Below are 14,183 nucleotides of genomic sequence, written 5' to 3' on the forward strand. Positions count from 1 at the left end.
CTGTATTCAGTTTCTTTATTCTGACTATGCAAAGCTAAGAATATACAATCGTTAATTAGATGGGTTTCAATCTCATGAGGGTGCCCAATATGTGGACAATTAACTACCAGCAAATTGAAGTGAAAATCTGCTCTTTTTATAGCCTTGAAATTGGATAAATCTAACAGAAGCAGCTTCTAAAAATATAAACCTGATTTTATCTTTCTAAAAATTAGATGCTATTAGCTAGATCCCTCTCCTTTTCTGAAGTGTAGGCTTCCCCTTACCGTAGCCCCCATGGGCCTCTATTTCTAACAACTTCATATCTTCCTATTCTGCTCCCAGATCTTCTGCTCTGCCTATCCATTACACAATCATTAAGTCAACTGATTATTTTTTGTCAACCATGAACCTATTATGTAAGTGCTAGATCTATAATCATAAAAACGAAACAAACTTAGCTCCTGACTTTAAAAAGCCTATGATCTGTGGTGAGATAAACATTAAATAAACAGTAGAAAATATACAGCAAAAATTGTAAGTGTCATGTAAGACTATTAGAGATTAAATGATAGATTAACATAGGAGACTGCATTTAGATTGAGGGGGGTCAGGAAAACTTCTCTAAAACAGTTACTTTCACGCTGAGAAGTAAAGGATAGGAGTAGGAGTTAGACATGCACTGGGGAAGGGAAGGGCATTCTAGACAAAGGGAACAATACATGAAATAGCCCAGAGGTAGGAAAAAAGAAGTGAAAAAAGTCTAATTGTGGCTAAAGTGTCGTGAGCCAGGGGAGGAGTGGAGAGAGGAAGCTGAGAGGCAGGCAGGGGCCATAACAAAGATCTGCAATGGGAAACACTGAGTATGAAAAAATGATGGTATCAGATTTGAGTTCCTTAAAAGAATATTTTGGCTACTGAGTGGAGAACGGATGGCAGGGGGCAAGATTAGAAGCCAGACCAATCAGGAGGCTCTTGCAGTAGTACAGGCGTGTGATTTCAGTGGGTTGAGAGAGCTACTAGAGGAAGCGGAAAGAATTGAGAGATATTTGGGAGGCAGAAAATCAGGACTTGGCAATGGACTGGAAGCTGAAGGGGAAGGAAGCTTGAGGTTTCTGGTTTTGGCATTGGGATGGATGCTAGCCGCATTTATTGATAAAAGGAACTCTGGAGGAGCAGCAGGTTTCAGGGAAAGATTAAGAAATATTGGTCTTTAGTTCAGAAAAGTGATACGGCCTGGAGATATAAATTTGGGAGTAGTTGGTAGTATACAGGTGATATTCAAAGCCTTAAGAGCAAGGAACACCATGTGGAGAAAGAGTGCAGAGTGAAAAGAGAGCCTGGCACCAAGCTCTAGAGAACATGAAGAGTAAGGGTAGAGAAAGAAGGCCACCACAAGGGGAAAAAAAAAAAAAAGGAGCAGCTCTGGAATCTGGAAAGAAAACCACATGGGTGTAGTGTCCAACAGGCAGGAGAAAAAAATTGTTTCAAAACATATACGTGTTCTATCACATAGAATGGTGCTGAGAAGTAGAGTAAGAAAAAGACCAAGAAGTGCACATTTGATTCAGCAAAAAGGCAGTCACTCGTCCCCTTAGTGAGTGCAGTTGGAAGAAGCATTTTAGCAGCCAGCTATGCCCTATTCCAATCATGCCCTTCTCCCTGAACATTTTTTTTAAATGCAGAAACCTCCTTCCTTTTGCTTTGAAACTTGTAGCACTCCTATTCCAAGGTGAGAAATTCCCCTTCATATAAAATTGATTCAGAACCTCTTTAATTTCCTTTCTCATCTTACTCTCCTATGACCACCTCATCTTCTGAGGAAGACGCATCTCAAGGGGAGATGAGTTGCTCTTTCTCACCATCATTTTTTTTTTTTTTAAATTCTACTTTAGTTTTGGCTGCGTTGGGTCTTCATTGCTGCGTGAGGGCTTTCTCTAGTCGCGGCGAGCGGGGGCTACTCTTCATTGAGGTGCACGGGCTTCTCACTGAGGGCTTCTCTTGTTGCTGAGCACAGGCTTAGTTGCTCCGCAGCATGTGGGATCTTCCTGGACCAGGGCTCGAACCCGTGTCCCCTGCACTGGCAGGCGGATTCTTAACCACTGCAACACCAGGGAAGCCCCTCTCACCATCATTTACTTATAACTCCTACAATTCTGGAGGCAAGAAGTACAAAATCAATATCACTAGGCCAAAATCAAAATGTTGGCAGGGCTGCACTCCTCTAGAGGAACGAGGGGAGAATCTGTTCCTTGCTTTGTCTAGCTTCTGGTGGCTGGCTGCCAGCATTTTCTTGCTTGTGGCCACATGATGTCAATTTCTTTCTTTCTTTCTTTCTTTTTTTGGGGCTGCGCTGGGTCTTCATTGCTGCACACGGGCTTTCTCTAGTTGCGGTGAGCAGGGGCTACACTTTGATGTGGTGCGTGGGCTTCTCATTGCGGTGGCTTCTCTTGTTGCGGAGCACAGGCTCTAGGCATGCGGGCTCCAGTAGTTGTGGCACGTGGGCTCAGTAGCTGTGGCTCGCGGGCTCTAGAGCGCAGGCTCAGAGCGGCATGTGGGAACTTCCCGGAGCAGGGCTCGAACCCGTGTCCCCTGCATTGGCAGGCAGATTCTTAACCACTGTGCCACCAGGGAAGTCCCTGATGTCAAGTTTTGACTTGATGGTCACACTGCCTTCTCTTTAAAATCTCCCTCTGTCTCCCTTTCATCAGGATACATAATTGCATTTAGGGTCCACACAATCGAGAATAATCTCCCCATCTCAAGATCCTTAATTATATCCAAAGAACCCTTTCCTTTTTTGTTTTGCCATAGAAGAAAACATTCACAGGTTCCAGGGATTAGGATGAAGATATCTTTCTGGTGGCCGTTTTTCAGCCTGCCACAACAATTATGTTCAAAATATGGACTTACAAAGACTGTACTCTGGGGGCTTCCCTGGTGGCGCAGTGGTTGAGAGTCCGCCTGTCGATGCAGGGGACGCAGGTTCGTGCCCCGGTCCGCGAGGATCCCACATGCCGCGGAGCGGCTGGGCCTGTGAGCCACGGCCGCTGAGCCTGCGCGTCCGGAGCCTGTACTCCGCAACAGGAGAGGCCACAACAGTGAGAGGCCCGCGTACCGCAAAAAAAAAAAAAAAAAAAAATCAACTATGTTAAAAAAAAAATTAAAAAAAGACTGTACTGTCTTCTGCCTCCCCATATTACCTGAAAATCAAAATGTTTTTAATTGTATTCAACTCATCTCTGAAACTGGCAACTTTTCTGTATTACTGTGAATATCCCCACCAATCCCCAGGGGGCTTATGTATACCACTATGGAATTATCTTTAATATGCACTGTACTACTAATCAAGGTCTTACTAAGCCTTTACAAATATGCCTTCTAAGTCTTTCTTTCGACTTTCCTGCCTCTAGCCTGTCACTTTTCTAGACCATCTAAGAAAAGCTTTCAAGTCCATTTGACCATGCCACTTGTGTGCTCAAGGACTCAGTGGCTCCTTACTTTTTCAGCTGTTACTTCCTATAAGCAACAAGTCCTGAATTTAAAAATATTATAGTCCCTGAATCTTTCCATCTTTAAGGTCACCTCACAGTCCAAGATAGCTTCTGGAATTCCAGCTATTTCCTTTCTCCCTCCCTCTCCCTCTCTCTCTCTCTCAACAAAATGGGGCCATGTGACTAAGTTCCAGCCAGTGAGATAAAAAAGGGAAGTGTGCACAATTTCTAGGAAAGGTCTCTGGAAGGAAAGGGGTGAGAGCATTTTCTGCCCTTCTCTGCTTATATATATATTTAATACATATAATAATATATAAATATATTTTAAAACTATAAATATGAATTTATTTATATGAAATATGAATTTATATGAAAAACTATAAATATGAATTTTTTCCAGGCACCAGGTAAAAGGAAACACAGATGCACAGAAATATATATATAACTTAATCACTTTGCTTTACACCAGAAACTAACATAACTTTGTAAATCAACTCTACGTCAGTAAAAAATAAAGAGTTTTTACCCCCACATATAGTATCTCTCAGCAAGTAGTTACCTTACACTCAAGTCCTAACAAAGTCCCTCTTATTATGGGGAAATCTCTCAATTGCATTACTTTGAGCAAAAATGTATTCTGTGTGTGTTATGTGGCAGGGAGGTTGTACTGAAGAGAATAAGTGAGACTGAAATAATCTCAGTTGATCCCACGGTGTACACTTACAGGGATCCCTGATAGAAACAGTAAAAAAAAAAAAAAAAAAAAAAAGGCGAAGGGAGAGCATAACTTCTCGTTCCTTAAGACTGGGCTGTATACAGTGACCTTCCTCCAGAGCACAGTACCCAAAGAGTAATTTTACAATGGAGAAACCTGAGAAACGCTGCTTCTGCCAGGTGATCAAGGTCAATCAACAGTCATAACTCACCATGATAGTAAGTAACCTTGATATGATCACTTTACTTCTGTGATCTTCCTCTGCAAAACCCATAATCCCAGTCTAATCATGAGAAAAACAGACTAATTCCAACAGAGGGAGATCTTCCAAAATACCTGACCAGTACTCCTCAAAACTGTTAAGTCAGCAGAAACATCCGTTGCTGGATTGTCTTTTTCTTGTTGAGTTTTAAGATAGTATCATATTAAATTACATAATTATATAATAATTATAGTGTACATACTATCTGCAGAAGTAGTATGAAGGTTTTGAATTTTGATGAAATACCATTTATCCAACTTTCCTTTAGTTGCTAGAGTATTTTTTGTGCCATATTTAAGAAATCATCACCAAATTCAAGGTCATGTTTTCTTCTAAGCATTTTATAGTTTTAGCTCTTAAAACTGTCTGTCCTGCCAGTACCACACTGTTTTGTGAATGTAACTTCGTGTAAGTTTTGGAATAAAGAAAGTATGAGTCTTCCAACTTTCTCTTCTTTTTCAAGATTGTTTTGGCCAGTCAGGGTCCCTTGCAGTTCCGTTATGAATTTAGGACTGACTTTCCCATTTCTGCAAAAAGGGCCATTGGGACTTTGAAAGGTATTGCACTGAATCTGCGGATTGCTTTGGGGAACATTGCCATTTTAACAACATTAAGTCTTCCAATACATGAATACAGGATCTCTTTCCATTTATTTAGGTCTCATTTAATTTCTTTCAGCAACATTTTTTACTCATGAGTGTACAAGTTTACACTGCCTTGGTTAAGTTCATTCCTAGGTGTTCCACTGTCTTAGGTGTTATTGTAAATGGACCTGCTTTCTTAGTTTCCTTTTTTGGATCGTTCATTGCTAGTATACAGAAATACAACTGATTTTTATGCTGATATTCTATCCTGAAACTTTGCGGTATTTATTGGCTCTAACCGATGTTTTGTGGATTCTTTAGGATTTTCTATATATAAGATCATCTGTGAATATGCCTTTTATTTCTTTTTCTTGCCTAATTACTATAGCCTGATTGCACTTTTAAGCAAAAAAATGAGAAAAAAAATTCTAGGTTTGCAATTTCAGCATGGTTTTGAAAAGTCTACATAGGAATGTAGATATATTACTTCCCACGTCTGCAGACAGTATGTCATGAAAAGGACAGGAAGCAGATTAGTCTTTGTAGCTAAAGAATATACACATTTCAGTGTCAACAGCATTTTAAATTATGCACAGTAATAAAACAGATTTTTGCAACTGTTTTGCACTGAATTATTTTAAAATAATTAAGAAACAGAAACAACATTGAGAAGCAATTTTCACCTTTAAAATTTATTACAGAAGCTATAAATATAAAATAAAATCCTAGTTATAAAAAATGCATCTAGAATAAGTTATAATAAACTTCACTAAAAACGAGTACGTGTGTGTGTATGCGAATCCAGGAATATACAGGTACTTAAACGTTTTCAGTGACTTGCATTGCATCACGCATTACATAAGACAGTATCTACTAATTAAGGTATCTGAGTTGAATTTTAGAAGGCTTTAAATACAATATCCAGATAAAATGACAACAAAAGGCAGTTTAACTCAGAAACTGTATTAGAATCCAGAATCTCTCATATGAGATCATTATCCCCTATTCCCCTCAAAAGAAGTTTCTAACAGAAGCTATTTCACAAACTAATAGTAGAATGTCTCCTAAAAAGGAAAAACACGGGCAGGGGGGGAAGGGAGTGAATATGCATGGCAGTGAATGTTTTTATTTCTTTAAGAAAGAAATGTATTTTTGGTATCATTAATACAAAATTTATAATATTTACATAATTGTATATAAAAGGTATCTATAGAATACAACCTAAACACATTTAGAAGGATATAAATAGTTTTCAAATATAAAAATTTCGTGCTATTAAAAAGATGTTTAACAAAGTAGTCATTAATACATTTGTTGTATATATCATAAAAGTAAACTGAAAAATATTTTAAATTTTTATTAATCCAAATGAGAATTATAAAAAATGTTTATCTAAAAAGCATTAATTTTGACCTTCAAGTACAGAATTGTGGTGCAGCTAGAAGTTGTTCAAGGGCCCTCCTGCAAATCACTACTCAAACACTAGCTTTTAAGTGAACAGGGGAGGATGCTAAAGGCAGATGGGAGATGGGCATTGAAGAACACAAAGATGACAAAGGATGGCAAAGAGACAATGGTTAAATAAGTTTCTAGTCTGACACAATAAACTATTTTTAGGAAGGATAAAATTAAAAGTGCTTAAAACAAAAGAATGTCAATGTCACTAATTACTCTTTTTTTTTTTAAAGGAACAGACTGCCCTTAAATATAATAGTGTTTATTTATTTTTACTTGTTGACAGTTTGCTTTATTTATTTATTTATGGCTGTGTTGGGTCTTCGTTTCTGTGTGAGGGCTTTCTCTAGTTGTGGCAAACGGGGGCCACTCTTCATCACGGTGCGTGGGCCTCTCACTATCACCGCCTCTCTTATTGCGGAGCACAGGCTCCAGACACACAGGCTCAGTAATTGTGGCTCATGGGCCCATTTGCTCCGCGGCATGTGGGATCTTCCCAGACCAGGGCTCGAACCCGTGTCCCCTGCATTGGCAGGCAGATTCTCAACCACTGCGCCACCAGGGAAGCCCACTAATTACTCTTAAGTGCCATAAACATTAGTTATCAAAATAACTTTATTAAGAGTTGGCCACACTTTAACTACTGATAAGCACAGGAATACTATACTACAGTGACTCAATGAAAATTCCAATATTTATCAGTTATCTCTGTAATTTATCTTACACATGTACATAAATACCAGAAAAGTTTAAATATTTTTATTTACTATTTTAATCTTTTCCTTAAAGATACAGGATTTCATCTTGCATCAGTTATGTCAGCATGACAAAGGTGAATTAAATAGGAACGGAATATAAAGAATATTTGGTACCATAACCTCATGATCTGGAACAACTGTAGTTTTCTATTTCTTGCTCCATTTTCTAGATAAAGGGTAGGAAGGAAAAATAGTAAGTTTCAATATGGAAAAAATCAAAGAAACATGACTCCATTGCTGAGGTTTTTTTTTTGCAGTAAACAACCTTAAGGATATTATTATCCATGTATATATCTGATAGTGAAACAGAAACTTTGTCCAGTGTTTATGACTATCACATAGACTGGTATCACTGATGGGACTTCATTATTTAAACCTCTTTGAAGTAAGTTTGAGATGCTTTCATCTTACATTAAATTCATACAGTTATTAATCAAGGCACTGGTGTACATATAGATATTAATACTTTATATTTTGTAGGTACTACTGTTACATATATATTATTCTGTGTAGGTACCATAGTATACTTTATTAGATATAATAAATACTATATATATTACATGCTAATAGGTATATAGTAGATACCAGTTTTATATATATATATATATAAAATACTATATAGGTATCAGCCAAACTCTATTTTTAAACATTAGTACTTGAATGCCCACTGTAAAGCAGGATTAAGTAAAGACAAATAGGTCTATGTTAAGTCTGTCTTAAAAAGGAACTATATATCTTCATCAATATACACACAAAATAGATTTTTCATAGTTTACAGATACTACAGTGTTCCATTGCTTATTAAAGAAACACAAACTAATTTAAGGGCTAGATTTAAAAAAGCACAGAACACAGTTATACCTAGAAATAATCCATAATCCACACATTAAAAAATGGTATTTAAAAATTTTTATAATGTGTTAACTTATATATATTAGTTTACCTGAATAAGTGTTGTTTTGTCATAATCCCTGCGATGCTGATAAATACACTGGCTGATTACAGCATACAAATTTTCCAACTGAGAAATATTGTATTCTTGACTTTTTCTAACAACAGTCTTCAAAAGATTCTAAAAGAAAACGTAAGTGTTACATATGTGAGAGAAATTCCCTGAGATATTTTAATTTTGAAGATGTGGGGGCATTTTTAGAATATAAGCCAGAGAGAAGGCAGGCCAAGTCATCTAATGAGACACTGCAGCCTCTGATAATGACTCTGACATTCAGCTGTAAGTTAATGTTATCAACATTCTATGACTCTGGCCTCTCATCCTAAAAACTACAGCTGAGGAGGTTGCCAATTTCAATTCTAGCCATACATCACTAGAGACAAATTTAAAAATAATCTCAAATTAGACTAACAGGAAAAAAGGCAACATTTTTGCAGAATATTTTATGGCACTATGAGTACATTATAATCAATTCTGTTATGTGAAATAAAAAGAGACAGTACATAAATGACCTCACCACGTCAGGGTTCTTTTCTTACAAAAAGGAATTTCCATCCACTCAGTGTTTTTTTGTCATGACTGAAATGGACTTACTATTGATAAATTTCTGTGATTCTTCAAGTCTGGTCTTACCTTGATATTCCATTACCTCATAGTTAACCACGGTTGCATGTTTTTGTTAAGTAAAAACCAACTAAAATGGCCATATGTAATGGTCATAAAAACAATGTATGGGATCAGTGACATAGATAAGTATGTTAAAAACAATAATATCAACATACTAGCCATCTCCAACCACTGCCTTTATGAAAGTTATTCTATACCAAGTTTATCCTTTCATAAGATCATTATTTATTATATGCCAAATTTATGCAATGTACTATTACAACCCCTCTTTTGGTGGGTTATGTTTCTAACCTGCACAATGAAAGCATTATGATTTCAATTTACATACTTTTAATTGCTTATGGTCCACAACAAGTGAGGGTGTAGGCTGAGAAAGAATTGCCAAAGCCTTTTCAACACTGATGAGCTGCTGTTGCTCTACTTGGGAACGTCTAGCTCGAGTCATTCGCAGAACACACATTTCTAGAATGAAAAAATAAATAACTATTATTTGTTTCATAGACATTTTATAATACCTAAAATAAATATTAGGCAGATTAAATAGCAGGACATATTTACTTAGACACAAACCCCTGTTCTGGTTTATTGACTCTGCTGTAAGATTAAGATGCTGCCATTTACACACTCAGAAATTAAGGACAGGGAATTCCCTGGTGGTCCAAGTGGTTAGGAGTCTGAGCTTCCACTGCAGGGGGCACAGGTTCAATCCCTGGTCGGGGAACTAAGAACCTGCATGCCGCACAGCGCGGCCAAAAAAAAAAAAAAAAAAATTAAGGCCATTTCAGAAATATTTTCTCAAATAAGAGTATTTCAAGGGATCCTTAACAGATTAGACTGTCTCCTACTTAGGCATAAAACTCAGAATTTAAGAGCTGGAAGGGGCTTCAGTAATCTCGAATAGGAGTTGCAAACTACTATGCATAGGCTAAATATGGATTTAATTAATCCATAATTAAAGTCTTCTTAGAACACAACCATGCCCATTTTACATATGTGTGTCAATGTGGCTTTTCTAGCAGGGTTGAATAGTTGTGACTATCTGGTCCTTTACAGATAAAGTTTGCCTATCCCTGATCTAGAACAATCTATTCACTGAGAGATGAGAAAAATGAGGCCAAAGAAAGGTGAAGACTTTTCTATGGTCAACATACCTAACTGTTCTAAGAGCCAGGACAAGAACCCAAATCTCCTGACATGGAAACAGGTACTTCTCTCACTAAATAGTGTCCTTTTAAAAAAGATAATGATAAAAGAAAAAATAAACTTCGAACCTAAACAAAACATACTAAATTATACAGCCAGAGGATTAACATTTAAAATAGACCATTCTGAGATTACTCAAACACACGAGAACTCATTTTAAGGGAGTCCTTGGAAAAGATTTATCTACAGCATATAAGCCACTGAAGAAAACCAGTCTCATTAACTTAGTCAATACTTGTTTTTGACCAAAATAAATTTTTGACCCTGTTACCCTTTTTTTGCTTTGTAAGACTAAATAATGTTTGGCTTTTCCAAAAACCAAACAAATCTAATGCCAAAGGTCCAAAAAGGTGCAGACAGGAAACAATTCTACATGAAAGACTTTGGGAGCAGGATCATTAGAATAAATATAAATAACCTTGGGCTAAACCTACAGTAGGAATAGAGGAATGATGGGGGTGGGTAACAGTTGTTCTACATCACTCAGCAAGAAATCGCAGGATAAGAAACTGCTTATCTTGCTTAAAAATGAGAGGGTATCCTGCCAGCTTTTAAAAATTGTATAGCCAAGCACTTTGCTACATGCTTTAGATGAATTACTTTATTCAATCCTCAGAATATCTTATTACCCAGCAACTATCTACCCCAATTTTGCAAATGAGAAAACTGACGCTGATGGGTCAAGAATCTTGACCGAGGTCACAAGCTACTAAGCAGTAAACTACTGTTTGATGCTGTAGTGTGCTTTTAACAACAGTGATTTACTAGCTCAATAGTTATTAAAGATAATGCTATTTTCCCTAATTAACTCCTGTACTCTGAAAGATAAGGAAAAAGGAGTAAACTGAGATGGTAATTAACTATTTAAGAACTTTGAATGAAACATCTTTTAAACTTAGTAAGTTGCTTGACTGAGACTTACCTTTTGCTTCATTTTCATCAGAAGTATCTGCTATCTCAGAGCCAGAAGCATCTCCATTGCAAGTGATCTTATCTTTCCTCAATTCTGTACATGCTATAGTCTTTCCAGATTCTTCAACTTGATTTTCAAAACAAGTACTTGAATAATTATTTCCCAATTCCATTTTGCTTTCAGAGGCATTTTGCTGCTTTTTGTTTTCCTCTATTGAAGACTCCCCTATGTCTCCAGCCGCATTGTGGTCTACGCTTGTGTCTTGATTTTCCTCTGTATCATTCTCAATTTTGTCATCTACGACATTTTGGCCATCATCTTTTGCCCGTGAAATCCTCCTTCGTTTTGTTATGGTGCCTAAGTACCACTTCGACTTTCTGCGGATTTTTCTCTTCAACGGAGCTTCAAATAATTTAAAGAAAAAGGGTAAGAGAACATTCAACAATTTTTTAAAGTCTAAGTAAGTGGGAGAAAAAAATACCTCCTGCGATATTAAGGGGAGAATCTGAGATATCACCATAGTATTGTATGGTTGGAATACACAAACAAAAGTAGAGACTTCTGTGAGAAGGTAGAAAGTGGTCAATGACCTGTCATTCTAAGGAATTTGGATTTTATCTTGAATAATTTTTTAAAAAATCAAATAACTTTGAGGAGGGCAATGACATGAATTGTCTGATGCATATTTTACAAAGGTCGCTTTGGCAGTAGTATAAGGAATGAACTGAAGGAAGGGTGAGACTAAAAATAGCTTACACTTCCTGAGTGCTTACCGTATAGTAGGAACTCTTCTAAGGCCTTTATATGTACTAACTCACTGACATTCCACTTTAACCTGATCAGGTTTGCTACCATTATCGACATCATTTTACAGATGAAGAAACTACAGTCTACAGAGATTCAACATTCTGCCTAGACTAGATGTAGTGTAACCACACTGCAACCTTATGTTTGGGAGACTCATCCATACTGTTGTATGTACTTGAAGTTTAATAATTTTCACTTTTGTACAATAATCTGTATTTTTCCATATTCTGCTGTTGATCTGCATTGGGTTGCTCCCATTGAATACTGCCTCTATGAACATTCTGTTTAAAAGCATTGAGGAATTATGGCACCAAAATCTGGGAAAACAAATGAATAGCTGAGAGGCTAAGAAGCTGAGGACAGTCTGAAATTCATGGAGCCTAAAGGGCAAAAACTGGAATTAAGAGCTTGCCAAAGAAGAGAGGCCTCAGGAACCCCACAGGATTTGGGTTGGTACTCCATGGAATTATACTCTAAGAATAAAGAGGAACAGGAAACAGACTAGGATTTATAGGAAATAAAAGTCAGTTTCAAATCAAGTCATACCACAATGAGATTGTGACCTGAGAGGTGACAGGTAAACTGGGATTGCAAGTGGTACTTTATTGCAAGCCTGGATTTATTTCAAGAATGAAAAGTTGTCTTACTGTTAATGAAATCAACATAATTCGCTGCATCAATATAGACAAAGGAAACTGATGGAAGAAGTAAACAGCATTAGAGGAGAATAAAGGCTATAGTTTCGTAAGTAAAAATTACGTAAGTGCACTTACCAGGAGTGCTGCAAGCCACAGGAGTACTGGGGGTCTTCAGCTTTTCATTTTTCTCTGGATCTGGTCTTCTTTCACCAGCAGGAGTGGAATTTTGCTTTGGCATTACATGGTAGTAAGATGGAGCATATTTGGAAGAGCTACAACCTTATAAACAGACATGTGGAATATCAAATCAAATTTCCAGATTTGAAAATTACATGAACAATTAATTAAAAGGACTCAATACATCTAAAGCATCTTTTTCTGATATCCAATCATTTTCCTACCTCTCTTCTTCCTAGATTCCTGAATTTCTTCACAAAGCCGCTCAAAGTCTTCATCAAGTTCTTCTTTAATTATTGCATAGGCAGTATCTCTTAAAGCACAGGCTCTATGTCTAATAAGACGATCTATGGAATGAATAAAGAATTTTAAAATGTTTTCCTTTTGCTAATGTAACAAAAATTAACACCATATATTGGGCTAAGATTATAGCTGTTACAATTCCTTTTTTACTTCTACCATGAATAGTAAAAGTTACTGGAATTGTGTTATTTCTGTTTTTGATGTTAATCTAATGTTCTGGACATCTGATTCAACATGGCAGACTCAACCTAATTTCATGGCCCTGTCCTATCCAGATCCCTTTGAAATACCAGAGAAATTATAAGAATCAGTAGCAAAACTAAACAACATAATGACACAAAAACAGCAAGGAAGGCTATCAGTGTCATGAGTGAACCAGGGATGTAAAACAATTTTGGAAGAGATATAGAGGATGTTATTACATTGACAGAGAAACTAAACAAAGACAATGAAACAGCAACCCTACATAGGAAACACTAGAAAAAAATCCAAAACTGAGCCTAAGCACTGTTAACTGGAAAATGCCTTGAGGCAACACGCAGATAATAAGTGAATGTAAATTTGCTTGAACTGCTGGATCAGTCCCCCTCACAGGGCAGTAGGCTGCAAAATTCACACAATATTCAGTTTATAGGTGACAGGAACAGCTATAATAACAGAAGGGATGTTGCTGGGGGCTTTTAATGTGGCCTGAAGAAAGGCCAGGCGACGCTCATTGGTTCCTGGAGTGTGGCAGCATCGGCAAAACCTTGGAATCTGTCAGAATGCACATCACTCTCAGGCCCTGCATCTACAGAATCAGAAATTGTGGAGGTGAGGCCCAGCAAGCTGCATCTTAACATGTCCTGTAGGAGATGCTGATGGTAGCTAAAGTGTGAACACCACTGCTCTAAAGTAATTTTAGGTTGTCACAGTGGACGAAAAGGGAAGCAGCGGCAGTATGACTGCAATGAAACAGAAAAAGCCCTCTTCCTCCAGGATAAATGCTTCCTTCTTTCTACAGTTAAGGGGTATTCCCAACATGGTAGGCTGTTTCCCATTGCTTACCTCCAGAACTCTGAACTACAGGATAAAGTCTAGGGAAGGTGTGGGCAGAAGACTGGCAAGGGAAGAACAGTGAGCTTTTAAATTGTTGAGGAAACGCTTAGTGGTGGAAATCAATCTAATTCATAAGGACTACAAATTTAAAAACAGAATGCCAATGTACTGGAGGAGAGAGCCAATGCAGGAAATAGAACTATTAAAAAAAATTATCCACTAAGACAGTTAAGGGCACAGCATCCATAAAGCAAGAATAGGAAGCTAGGAAAAAGCAC

The 14,183-nt window shown here is 37.3% G+C and overlaps 1 protein-coding gene across 2 annotated transcripts in view; it reads right to left on the reverse strand.

Moving 5' to 3' along the window:
* Positions 1–5,707: 5,707 nt before the first annotated feature.
* The window catches only part of ATAD2 (ATPase family AAA domain containing 2), a 69,771-nt gene continuing 61,295 nt past the window's right edge, over positions 5,708–14,183 (reverse strand). For both annotated transcript variants that reach the window (XM_033419854.2, XM_033419855.2), the window contains 6 exons: positions 12,789–12,911; positions 12,523–12,666; positions 10,952–11,344; positions 9,155–9,288; positions 8,191–8,319; positions 5,708–7,413 (listed from right to left, as the gene is read on the reverse strand). In XM_033419854.2, the coding sequence (XP_033275745.1) occupies positions 7,369–7,413; positions 8,191–8,319; positions 9,155–9,288; positions 10,952–11,344; positions 12,523–12,666; positions 12,789–12,911 (968 nt within the window). In that variant the 3' untranslated portion in view covers positions 5,708–7,368. The remainder of the gene's footprint in view (positions 7,414–8,190; positions 8,320–9,154; positions 9,289–10,951; positions 11,345–12,522; positions 12,667–12,788; positions 12,912–14,183) is intronic.

Source organism: Orcinus orca, chromosome 17 (assembly GCF_937001465.1).
Source record: "Orcinus orca chromosome 17, mOrcOrc1.1, whole genome shotgun sequence".
NCBI lineage: Eukaryota > Metazoa > Chordata > Mammalia > Artiodactyla > Delphinidae > Orcinus > Orcinus orca.